Below are 20,978 nucleotides of genomic sequence, written 5' to 3' on the forward strand. Positions count from 1 at the left end.
ATGGACAGGGAAGCCTGGAGTGCTGCAGTCCATGGGGTCGCAAAGAGTTGGACACAACTAAGCAACTGAACTAAGGCCTCTCCAGATGTCCACACACGGCAGCCCATCTGCACAGAATCCCTCATGAGGACAGACTTCCTCTGAACTCAGGTCTATAATCACCAGAGCGGCTAGTTTCTGAGTGAGGGTGGCGCCCGTCGTAAGACATTTAGAACCTGCGATAAGCAACTTCCACTTATTACTTGAGTGTGGAGCACAAGCTGAGTGGAGCACTGGAACGGGCTTCAGGTGATAAACACGTAATAACTGAGCAGCACACACAGGCCCAGGACAGAACGACACTCCAGAAGTCACAGGGCGCTGCTCGGCTTTCAGGCAAGGTTTACGAACCTTAAAATTTTGTAATTTCTTTTTAAGAGTAAAAAAATTTTTTTAAAACAAAGACTAAAGACTTCATTTTACTAATCATGTTTTTACAATGTCAGACCCAAAGTCACAAACAATAGAATGAAAAATTTCAGCAAAAGGGCATTTCTCCATTTCCTACCATGCAGCCGAATTAGCTCACTACACCACAAAATGCAGTTAAGACTGAAGCAAATTTCATCCAAGCCTTTCTTTGCTAGCACTCAGATGAGACAACATTCACATTTGGTAAGAACCACAAGCAGCTGCTTATAGACCTCACTGGGATACATCTGGATCTCAAGTAGCAAGCTCCCCCAGCCTCTCAAGCTGGAACCCTCCCCCATTCACTCCAGCTCTTCCCTATGCTCAACCACCACAACTTGCCTATACTACCACAGAAGTTTTCTCTTCACCCGGTCACAGCCTCAGTGTGAGCCTTCAGCGTCGCTGCACCTCTGCCCTCCCCCATCCCAGCCTCCTCCACACTGCCGCCAGCACCCTGACTCAAATCCAACAGAGGTGGGTTCTGGCAGCATAACCTGTGCTCAAACCAACCAACAATCTTGACTTACTTCCTTTCTCAAACTCTACTGCAGCCACAGAAATAAAAGGACTGAATAAATGAAGTAAGAGTTACCACACACCAGATTATAATAATCCCTTGTATTTGTAGGAGCAACTGTTATGCTTATACGCTAGCAGGAGAGACATTTCTTCATTTGCTATACTTGTCATGAGTTATTACAGTCCAGCACTGTGACAGGTGATAGAGCATCAAGAATGAATAAAATATTCTTTATCCCAAGAAACGTTCAGCCTGGTAAAGAAATAATTACAACATAGTGAGATAAATGTTATTACCGGAAAATTAAAGTACAATTTTTAAAAATTCAAGGCCAGAGTAAAGAGAAACCAAGGCTAGGGTAATTAAAGAAAAAAAATTATTTATATATTTGTAAACTGTACTTTAGATAAAAACACAAGTTCAGTTCAGTTGCTCATTCGTGTCCAACTCTTTGCGACCCCATGAATTGCAGCAGCCAGGCCTGCCTGTCCATCACTCAAACTCATGTCCATCGAGTCGGTGATGCCATCCAGCCATCTCATCCTCTGTCGTCCCCTTCTCCTCCTGCCCCCAATCCCTCCCAGCATCAGAGTCTTTTCCAGTGAGTCAACTCTTCGCCTGAGGTGGCCAAAGTATTGGAGTTTCAGCTTTAGCATCATTCCTTCCAAAGAACACCTAGGATTGATCTCCTTTAGAATGGATTGGTTGGATCTCCTTGCAGTCCAAGGGACTCACAAGAGTCTTCTCCAACACCACAGTTCGAAAGCCTCAATTCTTCGGCGCTCAGCTTTCTTCACAGTCCAACTCTCATATCCATACAAACACAAGAAATGTTAGCAAAGACAGAAAACACAGAACAATTTAACATACCATAAGTAATACAAAAATCATGAATAAAAAATCCTAACCTTATAAGTTAAAGAATCAAGTCTGTTGTAACATTCTGACAATTCATCAGCATGTGATAAGTCAGGACTGACCTCTTCTTTCTCTGATATACCATATTTCACCTAAAGCAAAGTAGAGAGAGGTTTTATTTCTTTTTATTCAGTTGTAAAAATAATCTACAGTTAATGAAGACTAAAATTTTGACTCCATCATTTTATGGCTTTGCTTCAACTGTATTAAACCACCAAAAGAGTAACAGCCTCAAATTTATATACTAGCTAAGAACAAATGGGTTTGCTTCTTGATCAGCTTTACATTCAAATCTGAAACAGAATTAAACAGGTGGGGTTGAAATCACCTTAGGCTAAGAGACAGGAAGATATTCTGCATGGTCATGAATCACTGACATAGGACTGTTTCACAGCTCTGTGAAAAACAATAACAAATGTAGACTATTTCCATCACAGGACTGGTAAGGTATTATACACACATGGATTTTTGTAAATACCTGAGATTTTCTCATTCTTCCTGAAGCAGCATCATAGTTAAGCATGTCTGTGGGATCAATCCATTCATCATCATGGGCATAAGCAGTTATCAGCCACAGACATTCGCAGAGGAGCAGAGAATACAGCATCCTGCGTGAATGCTACAAAAATTAGCACATATATTGAAGTATGATTACTTTTAATAAAAACAACCTACTTCTAGTGTTACGACAATGCTTTCTTAATAACTGAAATAAAAATACTTAGTAAAATGGTATTTGTATATAAACACATACATACATGAACACACAGTCTCATTGAGACTATATACATTTTTTTTTTCTAAATGATTCAGCAATTCCATTCCAAGGTATATACCCAAGAGAAGTGAAAATATATATCAACACTAAAACTTGTACACAAACATTTATAGCTGCATTATTCACAATAGCCAAAGTGGAGAAACAACCCAAATGTCTATAAGCTAATGACTATCACACAGTGGAATATTATTAGGCCATAAAAAGGAATGAAGTATTGATCCATGCTACAACATGGGTGAGTCTTGAAAACCTTGTTGTTCAGTCACTAAGTCATGTCCAACTCTTTGTGACCCTATGGACTGTAGCCCACCAAGCTCCACTGAGGATACTGGACTGGACTGCAATTTCCTTCTCCAAGGAACCGTACCCACCCAGAGATCCAACCCTGCCTTTCCTGAATTAGCAGGTGGGTTCTTTACTGCTGAGCCCCCATTATGCCATCTGAAAATGGCCAGTAACCAAAAACCATATATTATGATTCCATTGATATGAACTGTCCAGAATAGGAAAGTCTACGGAGACTGGTAGGTGGATATAAGAAACTGAGGCTATAAGAGACAGAAGGGTGGGAGTTAAGTGGTACAGAGCTTTTTTTTTTTCATTGAAGTATAGTCGATTTACAATGCTGTGTTAGTTTCTGCTGTATAGCAAAGTGATTCAGTTATATAATACGCATACATTCCATTTTATACTCTTTTCCATTATGGTTTACTAACTATATTGAATATAGTTAGTTCCCTGTGCTATACAGTAGAACCTTGTTATTTATCCACTCTAGGTATTAATATAATAGTTTGTCTCTGCTCACCCCAAACTCCCAATCCATCCTTCCTCCAACTCCCTCCCCCTTGGCAACCACAAGTCTGCCCTCTATATCTGTGAGTTGTTACAGGGTTTCTTTTTGAGGTGATGAAAAGTGATCTAAAATTAACTGTGGAAATGGTTGTACATTATCTGTGACTATACCAAAAAACTGCTGAACTGTACAATTTAAATGGATGAATTGTACAGTATGTGAATCATTTCTCAGTAAAGCTGTGGGAAATGGGAAACTTAAAAGGTGCAAAATTAAGATTCAAATGAGGTGACCAAACTCTCAATCAGAGAAAATAGCTTGCTTCATCTAAGCCTCTGCATAAACACTGTCAAATTGTTTCAACAACACACTATCTTCTCTATTCAACACAGTCCAGTACAGCAGCCATTAGCCACACATGGCTATCTAAATTAAAATTACACTGCAAATTATTTCCTTATTTTCACTAGCTGCATTTCAAGTGCTCAGTTGCCACATATGGCTAGCGTCTTCCAAACTGGACAGAGTGGCTTCCAAAATGGACAGTGCAGATACAGAACATTATCATTACTGCAGAATGTTCTGTCAAACCACCTCTGTGAATAAGGATCAGGTAAGGGAGTTCCAAGATGGGAATGCCCTGGGCCCTGCCCAGTAATGGCTTACAGTGTAGTTGTAGGAATAAAAAGTAACTTCAGGCTAAACCAAACACTGGTTTGGTGTGCTGTTTCTTCTTCTAGCATAACACACACTGAAATTAACCACTTACTGGTCAGTCTCGCCCCTTGCCACAAAGGCTCTCAATCCTGCATTAGAATCACCTGGGAAGTTTCTAAATTTTCCAGCCTTATGGCCACCCCAAGTCAATTAAATCAGAATCTCTAGGTGAGGAACCACTGTCTACAAATTGGCACTGGCCTGTCAGATGACACCACCCTTATGGCAGAAAGTGAAGAGAAGCTAAAAAGCCTCTTGATGAAAATGAAAGAGGAGAGTAAAAAAGTTGGCTTAAAGGTCAACATTCAGAAAACGAAGATCATGGCATCTGGTCCCATCACTTCATGGTAAATAGATGGGGAAACAGTAGAAGCAGTGTCAGACTTTATTTTTTGGGGCTCCAAAATCACTGCAGATGGTGACTGCAGCCGTGAAATTAAAAGACGCTTACTCCTTGGAAGAAAAGTTATGACCAACCTAGATAGCATATTCAAAAGCAGAGACATTACTTTGCCGACTAAGGTCCTTCTAGTCAAGGCTATGGTTTTTCCAGTAGTCATGTATGGATGTGAGAGTTGGACTGTGAAGAAGGCTGAGCGCCGAAGAATTGATGCTTTTGAACTGTGGTGTTAGAGAAGACTCTTGAGAGTCCCATGGACTGCAAGATCCAACCAGTCCATTCTGAAGGGGATCAGCCCTGGGATTTCTTTGGGAGGAATGATGCTGGAGCTGAAACTCCAGTACTTTGGCCACCTCATGCGAAGAGTTGACTCATTGGAAAAGACGCTGATGCTGGGAGGGATTGGGGGCGGGGGGAGAAGGGGACGACCGAGGATGAGATGGCTGGATGGCATCACTGACTTGATGGACGTGAATCTGAGTGAAATCCAGGAGTTGGTGATGGACAGGGAGGCCTGGCGTGCTGCGATTCATGGGGTCACAAAGAGTCGGGCACAACTGAGCGACTGAACTGAACTGAACTGTCAACTACAAACACGCACTTGCCAAAAGCATTTGCCAGTGACTGAAAAACAACAGGGGTGTTTGCCCTCTGCCTCTGCAAAGACTGAACCCTGTGCTGCTGCAGCTGCAGGCCTTCAACACCCTCTGAGGGGAATTCAGGGTCGAGAATGAGGCGCTCTGGGCTCCAGGGAAACGGTGGAAGAGGTCTTCAGACAGACATTTTCAGGAACTGATTTCATGATCCCAACCCTTGCATCTCCTCATATCTAGCAAAGCACTAAATCCCTCATGGTGACATCAGCTCCTTGTGACTAGCAGAAAACCTTTTATAAAGTAAGCACCTGATTACACTGAACTCCCCCTGCATCAAAATCATATATTTACCTTCCCCTGGGGGCTTCCCTGGTGCCTCAGATGGTAAAGAATCTGCCTGCAATGCAGAAGACCCAGGTTCAATCCCTGGGTTGGGAAGATCCCCTGGAGAAGGGAATGGCAACCCACTCCAGTATTCCTGCCTGGAGAATCCCATGGACAGAGGAGCCTGGAGGGCCTCTTTGGAGCAGTCTCTCAGAGCTACCTGAGGTGCTGTCTCTTGGCTGCAGCTCTCATTTTGTCCTAAATAAAACTTAACTCGCAACTCTCACGTTGTGCATCTTTTTAGTCGAAACTAGGTGTAGGGATTTTCAAAGCTCCCCTACTGGTTCCATCACACAATGAAGGTAGAAAACCACAGCATGATAATGTGAACTTTTCCAGGGAAGGTTAACTCCTGACTCAAGTCTGAAGTCACCTTCCCAATACCCTCTCCTCCATCTTGCCTCACCCTTCTCCAAACCCAACACCCAGCCAGTGGCCAGCAAGTGAAAGACACTCAGTAAGGTGAGCAGCAAATGCCAACAATCAAGGCCTCAGCAGGGATTCAAAGAGCTTCAGGGGCTGAAAGGAGGAAACAGCACATCTGACTGGGAGCAACCAGGAAGATTTCACGGAGGAATGGGCATGGGAAATAGACTTTGAAGTATGGGCAGCATTCTAAGAGTGTGAGACACGGGAGGCAGAAAGCAACAGGTTCGTCTCAGAAACCGGAAACATGAGGATGCACATGGTGGAACGCGGAGCTGGAGAGGTGGGCTGCGATGACTCTGCCAAAGTAAAAAGCTTATAACTGACTTCACCTGCTATCAATAGCTTTCAAGGGGGATGGGAACAATATTTGGGGAAGATGAAACCAGAGTTAACTGTACACTCAGTTCAAAAGGAGGCTGAGGTAGAAAAGGATGTTGATCTGAAAGAGTGGTGGCAATGAGACCAGAAAGAACCCACCGGACACATTTTAAAGATTAATTCTACAGACCTTGGCAGCTGAATGCACGTAGAAGGAAAGAGGAGAACAATGACAGACAGGACTTTTTAAGATTTCAAGGCCCACCATCAACAAAAACGGTGATATCATTAACTTAAAGAAACTGAGAATGAGAATACAGCCTGGGGAAAAGTTCAGCACTCCTTTGTTCAACATTTACAAAACACCTGCTGGATTCTACGCACTGTCGTGAAGGGGCTAATAGGAAACTAGATCAGTCAGGCTGTCTTTAAGAAACTTACATTCTAGTGGGGGATGACAATAAATTGACAAAAAAGTAATTTCAGATAGTGATAAGTCCTATGAGGAAAATAACACAAGACAAAGGTGTAGATGGCCTGGCCCACCCTATACCAGGATCAGCTGCTTCTACTTTACTACTTTGGAAGACTTGCTTTTGGGGACCCTCCCATGGAACTCAGCCACCATGCTGTGAAAAGGTTAAGTCACCAGGAGACCCCACGTGTCGAGGCACACTGATCTCCCAGTTGGCACCAACATCAACAACGAGTCATGTAGGTGAGTCCTCCTGGTGGATCCAGTCCAATCCCTTGGTAATGGACCTGGTGATCTGCCACCACCATGCGGGAAAAAATGACTACCCAGCTGAGCCCAATAGAGTCCCCTCCCGTAAGCCACAGAATTATGAGATGAGAAAATGGTTGTCGAAAGCCTCTAAACTTTGGGGTGGTTTGCTATACAGTGGTACATAACCGATTAGGCAGAAAAATAATTAACTGTAGAAAGATTGGGGAAAAGAAAATTCAGAGAGAGGAGATAGCAAGCATAAAGGCCCAGGTAGGGATTATGTTTGAAGCATTCAAAGAATGGGCAAGAAGGCTAGAACAACTGTTTTTTTATGCCATGAGGTTGTGCTATCCACATTAACACAGAAATGCACTGCAGAAATTGCTGGTAAATTGGATGAGAAAAGATTCAGGATGATGCCAAGGTCTGTGAACTACGTCTTGTGAATGAGCTGGAGGGGAGAAGGGGAATCGGCCTTAGTAACGAGTATGGTTTTTACTTAAGTGTAACAGGAAGTCAGCCACTAGAGAGTTTTAAGCACAGAAATGATAGAATCAGGATTACGTTTTAAAATCACTGGGGCTGCTATGTGGAAGCCGGAACAGAGGGCAAAAGCAGGAAACTAGAAAGAAGGCATGTGGCAAAGCCCAGCTAACAGGCCACCAAGCACGTTACTTCTTGCTGAACACATGGTAACAAGTGGTGTCTTCCAGTTAAGTATGTGACAACTAAGTCCTGGTCAGCACAACAGCAGTGGAAGAAATATGCTCCACACCCATGAAAGCGTCCCTGCTTGAACTTCCATCAGCTGCCCCCCCAGCCCCCACCAGGCAATGGGGAGGACGCTGAGCCCTAGAGGAGGGCAGCCTGACTATGGAAGGAGCCGGGACCCTAAACAACCACATGCAAGGCCACCTGTTGAGTGGGAACATGTTTTTTGACTTTCACGTGAATGAAAATTAATTTATTTTAGGGTAAGTCCTAAGATTTGGGGGGTTGGTTTTTTTATACCATCTTGTGCTACTGTAATTAATATAGAAATGCACTGCAGACATTCTGGTAAATTGGACGTAAGAAGTAAGGACAAGAAAAGATTCAGGATGATGTTAAGGTTTGTGACCAGAGCAACTAGGAGAATGGGAAAAGACTGAAGGACACTCAGATGGGCAGACAAGTTCGGATATAACAAGAGTTCTGCTTCGGACACAGTACATTTCGAATGTTTACTGATATCCACATAGAGATGTCCCATACACAGTATGGAGGTAAGGAGGGAAGTGGGTCTACAGAAATACAGGTGAGAGCCTTCTAGATGTAGCTGAGCTATTTCAAATCCTAAAAGATGACACTGTTAAAGTGCCACATTCAATATGCCAGCAAATTTGGAAAACTCAGCAGTGGCCACAGGACTGGAAAAGGTCAGATTACATTCCAATCCCAAAGAAGGGCAATGCCAAAGAATGTTCAAATACCACACAGTTGCACTCATTTCACATGCTAGCAAAGTAATGCTTAAAATCCTTTAAGTCAGGCTTCAACAGTACATGAATCGAGAACTTCCAGATGTACAAACTGGATTTAGGAAGGCAGAGAAACCAGAGACCAAACTGCCAACATCCACTGGATCATAGAAAAAGAGAATTCCAGAAAACATCTACTTCTGTTTCACTGACTATGTTAAAGCCTGTGACTGTGTAAGTGAAAGTGAAGTCGCTCAGTTGTGTCTGACTCTCTGCAACCCCATGGACTGTAGCCCACCAGGCTCCTCAGTCCATGGAATTTTCCAGGCAAGAGTACTGGAGTGGGTTACCATTTCCTTCTCCAGGGGATCTTCCCAACCCAGGGATCAAACCCGGGTCTCCTGCACTGCAGGCAGATGCTTTACCGTGTGGATCACAACTAACTGTGGAAAAAAAGAAAAAAACTTACTGTCTGAAAACTATATGCAGGTCAAGAAGCAAATGAATGGAGAGTAACATGGAAACAACATTACATATGTAAAAAGACAGCAAAAATTGCTTATGACTCAGGAGCTCAACTCGGCTCTGTAACATTAGAGGAGTGGGATGGGGAGGGAGGAGACGTATGTATACCTATGGTTGATTAACGTCGATGTTTGGCAGAAACCAACACAATACTGTAAAGCAATTATCCTTCAATTAAAAACAAGCTAAAAAAAAAGTGAGAACTGGACATGGAACAACGGACTGGTTCAAAATTGGGAACGGAGAACATCATGGCTGTATATTGTCACTCTGCTTATTTAACTTATATGCAAAGTACATCATGTGAAATGCCAGGCTGGATGAAGCTCAGGCTGAAATCAAGACTGCCAGGAGAAATATCAATAACCTCAGATATGCAGATGACACCACCCTAACGGCAGAAAGTGAAAAGGAACTAAAGAGCCTCTTGATGAAAGTGAAAGAGGAGAGTGAAAAAGCTGGCTTAAAACTCAACAGACGAAAAATGAAATCACGGCATTTGGTCCCATGACTTCAAGGCAAATAGATGGGGAAACAATGGAAACAGTGAGAGGCTTTAGTTTGGGGGGGCTCCAAAATCACTGCAGATGGTGACTGCACCCATGAAATTAAAAGACCCTTGCTCCTCGGAACAAAAGCTATGACTAACCTAGAGAGCTTACCAAAAAGCAGAGACATTACTTTACCAACAAAGGTCTGTCTAGTCAAAGCTATGGTTTTTCCAATAGTTACATATGGATGTGAGAGCAGGACCATAAAGAAGGCTGATCGCCGAAGAATTGATGCTTTTGAACTATGGTGCTGGAGGAGACTCTTGAGAGTCCCTTGAACAGCAAGGAGATCAAAGCAGTCAATCCTAAAGGAAATCAACCCTGAATATTCATTGGAAAGGCTGATGCTGAAGCTGAAGTTCCAATACTTTGGCCACCTGATGTGAAGAGCTGATTCATTGGAAAAGACCCTGATGCTGGGAAAGATTGAGGGCAAGAGAAGGGGATGACACAGGATGAGGTGGTTGACTCAATGGACACAAGTTTAAGCAAGCTCTGGGAGTTGGTGATGAACAGGGAAGCCTGGCATGCTCTCTGTAGTTCATGGGGTCGCAAAGAGTCGGACACGACTGAGCAACTGAACAATAAAGATGTAGAGGAGATGGATAAACCATGGCTAAGATCACCACCAGATCTATCGTGAAGATAAAAGACTGAGACCTGGAGCATGCCAACACTTGGAGGTTGGAGAGAACAAGGGGATGCTAATCAGAGATGATGTCAACGAGTACTAGTGAGGCAGGAAGAAGACCAGGAGAGGCTGTTATTCCAGAAGCCAAGTGAAGAAAGATGGGAACAGCTAACTGTATCCAATGCTGCTGAAAGATCAAGCAATCAGAGGACAACAAAATGACCACCGGGTTTGGTACAGCAGTTTTTAACAAAGTGGTAGGGACAAGAGTCTGGCAGTTAGACAGGAAACGTTCAGGTAAAGGATTTAGGTCAGGGTAACATAGTGACTCCATGCTCCAAAGCACTCCCCAGACTCCCACTTCTGGCCAAGATGGAGTAACAGGGACCAGATTTACCTTCCTGCCTGAACCAGGAAAGAACACTGCACAAAATATATGAAATGGTTTTCAAGACAGTGAACACCAAGCAAGAAAGGTGATCCTTGCAAGACAGGAAACAAACATGGATAACCCTTCCAATGCCCCAGCTTACTGTCTTGAGAGTCTCTAGACCACAGGCACCCAGAGAGAGAATTCAGGCAGAATTCAGGCAGCTGGGCTCCTTGAGGAGGTTTGAGATGAATTTGAAGAAACCAAGGGAGCTGGAGATAAGTGGGAAAATCTGCATAGAGACAGACCTCCAGAGGTCTGCAGAGGGTCCCTGCAATACAGTAAAGAATATCTGATCTTTGTTCCCAGTTCCTCCAAAACCCTTGAGATTTCCTAACTGACAGGACTGCGTTAATGCTAACAAGGTGACTCATGGTGGGCTCCTAGATAGTTTCAGGTTGGGGACTGTTCACCAGAAAAACCACGCAGGGCTTCCCTAGTGCTCCAGTGGCTGAGAGTCTGTCTGCTAATTTAGGGGACATGGGTTCAATCCCTGCTCCGGGAAGATTCCACATGCCAAGGGGCAACTGGGCCCATGTGCCACAACTACTGAGCCTGAGCACCTTAGAGCCTGCGTTCGGCAACAAGGAGCCACTGCAATGAGAAGCCTGCACACCCAAACTAAAGAGAACCCACACACAGCAAATACCCAGCAGAGCCGAAAGTAATTAATTTAAAAAAAAACACCAAGCACATGATTAGAGGACTGGAACTTGTTCAGTCATCCAACCTCTGGGGATGAGAGGGCCACTGGAGATTGAGTTCAGTCAGGTGGCCAATGAATCAATCATGCCTACGGAATGAAACCCGATTAAAAAAACTCTGGACTTTCACTCATCTCCTCCTGCAAGAGCACCAAAACGGCAACTAGATGAACAACCACTGACAGGGGATGCTGGAACCCACCAAATAATGATACCCCACATCCAAAGACAAAAAAGCCGCAGCAAAATGGCAGGAGGGGCACAATCACAATAAAATCAAACCCCATACCCGCGGGGTGGGTGACCCACAAACTGGAGAACAATAATACCAGAGAAGTTCCACCACTGTTGTAAAGGTTCTGAATCCCACATCAGATTCCCAGCCTGGGGATCCAACAAAGGGACTGAGAATCCCCAGGGAATCTGTCTGTGAAGCCCAGCAGGATTTGATTATAGGACTTCCACAGGACTGGAGGAAACAAACTCCGGTCTTGGAGGCACAGACAAAATTGTACACGCACCACGACCAGAGGAGAGGAGCAGTGACCCCACAGGAGACCGAACCAAAACTGCCCGCTAGTGTTGGAAGGCCTCCTGTGGAGGCGTGGGCTGGCAGGGCCTGACCACAGGGGCGGGGCACTGGCAGTAGTAGTCCTAGAAGGTCCTCCTTGGCATAATTCCTCTTGAAGGTTGCCATTAACCCTACCACAGAGCCCACAGACCCCAGGGCTAGGCTGCCACAGGCCAAACTAACAGGGAGGGCATGTAACCCCACCCATCAGCAGATAACTGGGTCAAGCTTTACTGAGCAAAAGGCCATGCAGACCAGAGCAAGACCCAGTTTTTCCCACAGCCAGTCCCTCCCATCAGGAAGCTTATACAAGCCTCTTAGCCTCATCCATCAGAGGGCAAACAAGCAAGAAGAACCACAATCCACAGGAGCTGGAGCAAAAATCACATTACAGAAAGTTAATCAGGATGTAAAAACAGAAAGTGATGTCCCAGATGAAGGGACAAGATAAAACACCAGAAAAGAAACTAAATGAAGTGGAGACAGGCAACCTTCCAGAAAAAGAATTCAGAATAACGATAGTGAAGATGGTCCAGGAGCTCCAGAAAACAATGGAGAAGATGCAAGAAATGTTTACCGAAGACCTAGAAGAACTAAAAAACAAAAACAGAGATGAATGATACATTAGAAGAAATTAATAGCAGGATACCTGAGGCAGAAGAACGGATAGATGACCTGGAGGACAGAATGACGGAAATCACTGCCACGGAACATAACGTAAAAAAAAGAAAGAAAAAACAAGGAAGACAGCCCAACAGACCTCTGGGACAACATTAAATGCACCAACATTTGCACCATAGGGGTCCCAGAAGGAGAAGAGAGAGAGAAAGGACCTGAGAAAACATCTGAAGAGCTAACAGATGAAAACTTCCCTAACATGGGGAAGGAAGTAGTCAACCAAGTCCAAGAAGCACAGAGAGTTTCAAGCAGGACAAAGCTAAGGAGGAACACACTGATACACACAGTAATCATAAAGACAAAGACAAAATATTAACAAGGAAAAACAACAAACAACATACAAGATAATGCCCATAAGGTTATCAGCTGATTTCTCAACAGAAACTCTACAAGCCAGAAGGGAATGGCATGATACATTGAAAGGGACGAAAGGGAAGAACAGACAACCAAGGATACTCTACCCAGCAAGACTCCCCTTCAAATCTGATGGAGAAATCAAAAGTTTTCCAGACAAGCAAAAGTTAAGAGAATTCAGTACCACCAAAGCAGCTTTTCAACAAAAGCTAAAGGAACTTCTTCAGGCAGGAAACACAAGAGAAGGGAAAGACTTACAGAAAATAAACCCAAAACAATTAAGAAAATGGTAACAGGATCATGCATGTCAATCATTACCTTAAATTTAAATGGATTAAATGCACCAACCAAAAGACACAGACTGGCTGGGCAGATGAAAACATGTACATCTATGTACATTTCCACTTACCACAGCACTCTGCTTGAGTTTCCAAATTGTATGTAATTATTTTACACTGGGCTTCTCTGGTGGCTCAGATGGTAAAGAATCCACCTGCAATGCAGGAGCTCTGGGTTCAATCCCTGGGTTGGGAAGATTCCCCTGGGGGAAGGCATGGCAACCCACTCCAGTATTCTAGCCTGGACAGAGGAGCTTGGTAGGCTTCACGGGGTCGCAAAGAGTTGGAGACAACTGAGTCACTAAGCACAGCACATGTTCCCATTATGGCTTGCAACTGTAATTATCTTTTTTTTTGGTCTGGCTATTGATTGCGAAAACTGATAAACATCTTTTACTACTGTGATTATGTAACTAGTACTCAATACCACTGTATCATGATTGGTCAACAGGAAAATAATAGAATTCTGTATCACCAAAACTACCATTTAATATAAAAACCTTTAATCACTTTTTAAAATCCTGATACAATTGCTCAGGTATTGCTTTTTTTTCCTCCAGAGCTCCAGATATGTTTTTAACTAGCAGCCATGTTTATTTAAAAAAAAACTGGACCATACGATGATCCTTTACTTTTATCTAGTTTTACTTTCTCTATTTCATATTCAGCACTCCCATTTCATTTAGATTATGTTTTCCAATTTCTCCATCTTTTTTTTATGTTTTTTGAGGCCTTTATCAAGCACAGAAAAGTTTTTATATTTATATTTATATATAGTATAGCATAATATATGTATATTATACTGCTGCTGCTGCTAAGTCACTTCAGTCGTGTCCGACTCTGTGTGACCCCATAGATGGCAGCCCACCAGGCTCCCCCATCAATGGGATTCTCCAGGCAAGAACACTGGAGTGGGTTGCCATTTCCTCCTCCAATGCATGAAAGTGAAAAGTGAAAGTGAAGTCGCTCAGTCGTGTCTGACTCTCCGCGACCCCATGGACCGCAGTCTACCAGGCTCCTCTCTCTGTCCATGGGATTTTCCAGGCAAGAGTACTGGAGTGGGGTGCCATCGCTTTCTCCGGCATATTATACTATTCTATAATAAATAGTATGCATAATATATATATTTTAGAAAACTTATTAATTTTGCCTAACTAAAAATTTTTTTGACATTGAGTCTACTCATTTGACTTAGTATGAATAGAATGCTAGATTTCTAATTTTAAAAAACAGATATGCAACAAGGGCTTACTGAATAGCACAGGGACCTATAGTCAGTATCTCGTAATAATCTATAATGGAAAATAATCTGAAAAATAACATGTGCATATGTGTAACTGAATCACCTTGCTGTGCACCTGAAACACTGTAAGTCAGCTATACGTCAATAAAATATATATAGTCAGAAAAAAAAAAAAAACTCTGGACACTGCAACTCAGAGGAGCATCCTGGCTGGTGACACACTGATGTGCTGAGATGATGAAACACCTGGCTTCCATGAGGACACAGGAGCTCTGCACTCTCCCCCCAAGACCTGCCCTATCTGTCTCTTCATTTGGCTGATCTTCGTCTATATTCTTTGTAATATGACCATTAACTGTAGTGCTTTCAGTCATTTTAGTGAATCATCTGATCTGATGGGGTTGTGGGAACCACTCAATCTATAGTTAGTTGGTTAAAAGTACAGGTGGCCTCCAAGACATGCATCTTATGTGGGCAAAGTCTTGTAACCTTATCTTGCGGGGTGTACACTAACTCTGGATAGGCAGTGTCAGAACTAAACTGGCGGATGCCCAGTCTGAGAGAACTGGTATCAAAACAGACCCCTTTAAGTATTCAGCACAGTGCTGACACACATAAGAGGAAAGTAGCTGAGGCCTGAGAAATCACCACGGAAAGAATTCAATGCAAAAATTAAGAATAAAAAGAAATAAGAAAACAGGTAATAGGGAAGATGATAAAACCAAAACTTGGTTCTTTGAAATGACGAATAAAACTGAAAACCCTATATATAATATTAACAAAGAAAAAGAGAAGGCCCCCAAAACCAGTATCAAAGAAGGAAAACTCATTCATGACTAAAAGAAAACATTTAGCAAACCAAGAATAAAAGAAACTTTGTCAGAGTACTATAGCAAGCACTACACTTGGTAAATACTGAGACCCTTCCTTCTGCGATCAGGAATGAGACAAGGGCAAAGGTGCTGGAGGGCATCTAGGACACTGGCAATGTTCTACTCCTTAACCCGGACAGTAATTACACAGGTGCTTGCTCTTTAGTAACTCGCTAAGGTGAACATTTGTATTGTACACACTTTTCTGTATGTATGTCTATTTCACAAAAGGTTTTTTTTCACCCTATGGGAAAGACTAATTAAGCTACTGTTATGACCTAAACTATATCTCTCCAACCAAATTCATATGTTGAAGTCCTAACCCCCAGTTCCTCAGAATATTTGAAGGCAGGATCTCTAAACAGGTGATTAAGTTAAAATAAGGTCATAAGCATGGGCCCTCCTCCACTCTGACTGGCGTCCTTATAAGAGGAAATCTGGACCCAGGCAGGCCCAAGGGAGGATGACATGAAGGCATAAGGAGAAGACGGCCACCCGCAAGCCAGAGAGACCACAGGAAACCCACTCTGCAGACACCCTGACCTTGGATTTGTAGCCTCCAAAACTGAGAGAAATTTCTGTCGTCTAAGCTGCCCAGTCTGGGGTACTCTGTCATGGCAGCCCTAGCAAACTAACGCAAATTTCCTCAGACATAAAAAACTAACAAAGTCAACAACCCACAGACTCTTGATATGTTAAAGAAGTTTAACTGCAATGAAGAAAGGTGTGACTAAAAGAACCAAGGAGTATGGGGACTAACCAAGTATACTGATAAATTTAATAAACAACTGAGAGTTTTTTGAAAAAACTAACTTTTTATGTTTAAAAATGTGAAGTCAAAACACTAGATAACAATAATGATGGGAATGGCATCCTAAGGTCCCTCTGACGCTCCAGAGATACTTAGAAATACTGGATAACTGTATACTTTATTAGGGAAAAAAGAACTTAAGCTAAGGAATAAAGCCTTGAGAAGATTCAAATATAAAAGAGGAGACTCAAGACTAATGAGAGTAATAGAAGGCAAGCTAAAAACATGCAAAGTACAGGGGCTTAATCTGAAGGAGCTGTTAGTCAACTATATTAAATACTCCTGAGAAGCTGAGAAAATTAAGTCTGAAAAAAGTCACTGGATTGGTTAATTAGCTGGTCATCTGTGAAATGACTTTCATAAAATGATGAAGAGCCTAATTCTAAGCAGTTAAGAACTAAGTAGGTGAATAGAAAACACACTTGTGGTTGCCAAGGGGGAGGGGGTGGGAGAGGGATGGAATGGGAGTTTAGGGTTAGCAGATGCAAGCTACTATATCTGAAATGGATAAACAAGGTCCTACTCTACAGCACAGAGTGCTATATTCAGTATCCCATGATAAACCATAATGGAAAAGAAAAAAGAATGTATATATACACACGTATAACTGAATCACTCTTCTGTAGAGCAGAAACCAACACAACAATGTAAGGCAGCCATTTTCAATGAAAATAAAAGAACTAAGGAGTTCCCTGGCAGTCCAGTGATTAGGACTCTGCACTTTCATTGCCATGCTGCTGCTGCTAAGTCACTTCAGTCGTGTCCAACTCTGTGCAATCCCACAGACAGCAGCCCACCAGGCTCCCCCGTCCCTGGGATTCTCCAGGCAAGAACACTGGAGTGGTTGCCATTTCCTTCTCCAATGCATGAAAGTGAAAAGTCAAAGTGAAGTTGCTCAGTCGTGTCCGACTCTTCACGACCCCATGGGCCGGGGATAAATTCCTGGTTAAGGAACTAAGATCCATCAAACTGCAAGGCCTGAGTGAAAAAGAATACATTTGAATCAGTTCTAATGAGGTGGATGAAACTGGAGCCAACTATACAGAGTGAAGTAAGCCAGAAAGAAAAACACCAATACAGTATACTAACACATATATATGGAATTTAGAAAGACGGTAACAATAACCCTGTATGCGAGACAGCAAAAGAGACACAGATGTACAGAACAGTCTTTTGGACTCTGTGGGAGAGGGAGAGGAGAAGGGTGGGATGATCTGGGAGAGTGGCATTTAAACATATATAATATTATATAAGAAACGAATCGCCAGTCTAGGTTCGATGCAAGATACAGGATGCTTGGGGCTGGTGCACTGGGATGACCCAGAGAGATGGTATGGGGAGGGAGGTGGGAGGGGGGTTCAGGATGGGGAACACGTGTACACCCGTGGCGGATTCATGTTGATGTATGGCAAAACCAATACAGTATTGTAAAGTAAAATAAAGTAAAAAAAAAAAAAAACCCTAACAGAGGGAAGCTGAGTCCATGGACAAATAAAAAAAAAGATTGAGGGAATGCCTATGCTTTTTGGGACCACACAGAATTGCACTTATGGTCAACCAAAACACTTTCAGGCCGTAGCTTAGCAACCTACATGCAAGGAACAATTTGCATTACTGCTTAAGAAATAAAGGTTGATAATATTAAAAAAAAAAAAAAAGAACTAAGTCGCTGACAATGACAAAGAGAGTTTGAACTGAGCAGATTCAGAAAAGACGGCAGTGTATGAAATCACGGCTACACTTAACGATTTTCAGAGGCAACAAGGTTTACATGACTTCATCAACAGAGCTTTTCTGGTAGGACAGTTTGCCACCTCTGGGGCTTTACTGCTCTCATGATTTCCCTGGGATATAAGAGGGATGCAGATCCTAGATCTTGAAATGTCTGAATCAACTGTTCTGAGGTGACGCTAGTGGTAAAGAATCCACCTGAGGATGCAAGAGAGGCAGGTTTGATCCCTGGATCAGGAAGATCCCCTGGAGAAGGAAATGGCATCCCATTCCAGTATTCTTGCCTGGAAAATTCCATGGGCAGAGGAGCAGGCTACAGTCCATAGGGCCACAAAGAATTGAGTGACACAACTGAGTGACGGAGCACATCAATAGAAACGAATGAGGAAGGATGGAAACAAAGGCTCGAAAGCAAAAAGAGAAGCTCAGAGTTCACATTGTGATTATTAAAAGGACAGAGAAAAAGACCACTGGAAAACCCGGACTGTCTCTGTGTGCACAGGCGGGATGGAGAATGGGGATTTGGAAAAATAGGAGGCATTCTGCAAAGGGAGATAAATCAGAAAACTGTCAAGCAGCTGAGTTTTGACTATGAACCCCGCAAGGTAATGCTATTGGCAGCTATGCTATTTTCTCCAATATTGATCAGCAGCCCTAGGGGTAGGGAACAGCAATGCAGAAATGATACAAGACCAGGAGGTGAAGCAGAATAATGGAAGCAGCTGCAAATCTGCCAAACCCCTCCGGTCCCTGACTTGAGAAATCTCACAGGTGATCTCACACGTCCTCCATACAAAGCCGCATCCAAACCTGCTGGAGATCTTGTTAAGAAACAGCTTCTGACTGAGTAAATCGGAGGTGGGCATGAGCTTCTGCACTTCTAACAAGCTCCCAGTGATGGCAGAGATGCTGGCCTACAGACTACACTACGAGCGCAAAGAGTGAAGCCAAAGTGTTAGTCATTCAGTCGTGTCCAACTCTGCAACCCCGTGAGCTGCAGCCCTTCGGGCTCCTCTGTCCAAGGGATTCTCTAGGCAAGAATGCTGGAGCGGGTTGCCATGTCCTCCTCCAGGGGACCTTCCCAACCTAGGAATTGAACCCAAGTCTTCTGCATTGCAGGGAGATTCTTTACCATCTCAGCCAAAGTGTTAAGGAAGAGCATAACCTTATGTTGGTTTAGTTCAGTGGCGCTATCTGTGATTCTATTATTTGTCAGTCATTGGTCTCTCTCCAGAGAAGGAAATGGCACCCTACGCCAGTATTCTTGCCTGGAGAATCCTGTGGATGGAAGAGCCTGGTGGGCTGCTGTCCACAGGGTCACACAGAGTCGGACACGACTGAGGCGACTTAGCATGCATGCATGCATGCGTTGGAGATGAAAATGGCAACCCTCTCCAGTGTTCTTGCCTGGAGAATCCCAGGGACGGAGGAGCCTGGTGGGGTGCCCTCTATGGGGTCACACAGAGTGGGACACGACTGAAGTGACTCAGCAGCAGCAGCAGCAGCAGCAGCAGTCTCTCTCCCTTAGTTCTTATTTTTTTAATGTTTTTTCATCTGTCAGTCTTTGACGCTAATGTCAAAGTTGTTAAATAATAGTAGCAAGCAAAACCTATTACATTCATTCATTTAATCCTCACAAGAACTCTTAGAAGTAGTACTATTGTTATCTTCATTTTACAGATTAGAAAAACAAGTAACTTGCCCAAGACCACTCAGCTATTATGTGGCCCAACCCAGACTATACAGTCCATGGAATTCTCCAGGCCAGAATACTGGAGTAGGTAGCCTTTCCTTTCTCCAGGGAATCTTCCCAACCCAGGAATCGAACCCAGGTCTCCCCCATTGCAGGCGGATTCTTTACCAGCTGAGCCACAAGGGAAATCCAAGAATACTGGAGTGGGTAGCCTACCCCTTCTCCAGAGGTTCCTCCTGACCTAGGAATCAAACCGGGGTTTCCTGCATTGCAGGCGGATTCTTTACCAACTGAGCTATCAGGGAAGCCCTCCAACCCATACTGGCTCTACCTAAAAACTGCCTCTCCAGAGCAAGATGCCAAAGGTCCTGAGGGGCTATTCTGAGAAGGCGGAGAGGAACTGAGGGATCCCATCTCTACAAAGTGGGAAATGCAGAGTGGGCTGTAACAAGAGATACTCGTCTGGGCAGCTACCAACAAAGAGATCTCCAAAAAGATTGCCAGCCACTGAGTGGAAATCGGCATAAAAGAGGAGCATCTGATTTCAACGAATTTACACGTGAAATGAGTAAGAAAATTAACTTGGATATTAATGTCAACTGAAGGGCATAGGAGTCGGGGGTTGCAATTTAGTTCGCGTGCGTTTGTGTAGTTTCCTAAAACTGTGGTTCTCAAACTTCAGAGCATTTCTAACAGTTCTTAGATGAGGACGACGATGATAGTAATGATGATAAAGCTAGTCTGGGGACCACACCTTCATAACCACTATCATTGTGAAAAATGTCATTGTTTTTCACCACCCACTCATAAATATTCATCTCTACCTTTAACATTCAAATTAATTTGGAGTTTTTGAAAAATACAACCAAATCCGAGCCATTCTGCTGGCGGTATTCGTTCAGATTGTTTTTAAAGTTTTCAGAGATAACTGAAGCCAACAAAAGTCAACGTTTGCTCGCGTCTCGTTTTGCGCGTCTTGCCCCTTTTCCCGAGGACGCCTTTCGAAGCGCGCAAAGTGAGAGCAACCGGGCGGCAACCAGAGTTAAGGCCGTCAACTGGCCGGTAAGATAAGGGGGCAGGTCGCTCGCCCACCCCGGTCGACGCCGCGCTCCGAAGTCCCCCGCAGGCCCCGACAGCGCCCCTGGCCTCGCCTGCGCCGCCGCCCACGGAACCCGCCCGCTGCACAAACGCAACCGACCTCGCGGACTCAGGTATCGGGTCGCCCTCCTGCCTCTCCGGGAAGACAAACACCAGACTTGGCAGCTGGTGAAGATGGCCAGCCGCCCCGCAAGCCGCCGAGCACTTCAGCTGGGGGCCTGCCTGGCGCGCGTCCTCATCGATTTGCTC

At 43.8% G+C, this 20,978-nt stretch overlaps 1 protein-coding gene across 1 annotated transcript in view; it reads right to left on the reverse strand.

The window, feature by feature from the left end:
• The window catches only part of CLCC1 (chloride channel CLIC like 1), a 34,699-nt gene extending 13,726 nt beyond the window's left edge, over positions 1 to 20,973 (reverse strand). Inside the window, exons 1-3 of the mRNA XM_018045845.1 lie at positions 20,830 to 20,973; positions 2,370 to 2,510; positions 1,882 to 1,983 (exon numbers count right to left, since the gene is read on the reverse strand). Of these exons, the coding sequence (XP_017901334.1) occupies positions 1,882 to 1,983; positions 2,370 to 2,498 (231 nt within the window). The 5' untranslated portion in view covers positions 2,499 to 2,510; positions 20,830 to 20,973. The remainder of the gene's footprint in view (positions 1 to 1,881; positions 1,984 to 2,369; positions 2,511 to 20,829) is intronic.

The sequence above is a fragment of the Capra hircus genome, chromosome 3 (assembly GCF_001704415.2).
Source record: "Capra hircus breed San Clemente chromosome 3, ASM170441v1, whole genome shotgun sequence".
NCBI lineage: Eukaryota > Metazoa > Chordata > Mammalia > Artiodactyla > Bovidae > Capra > Capra hircus.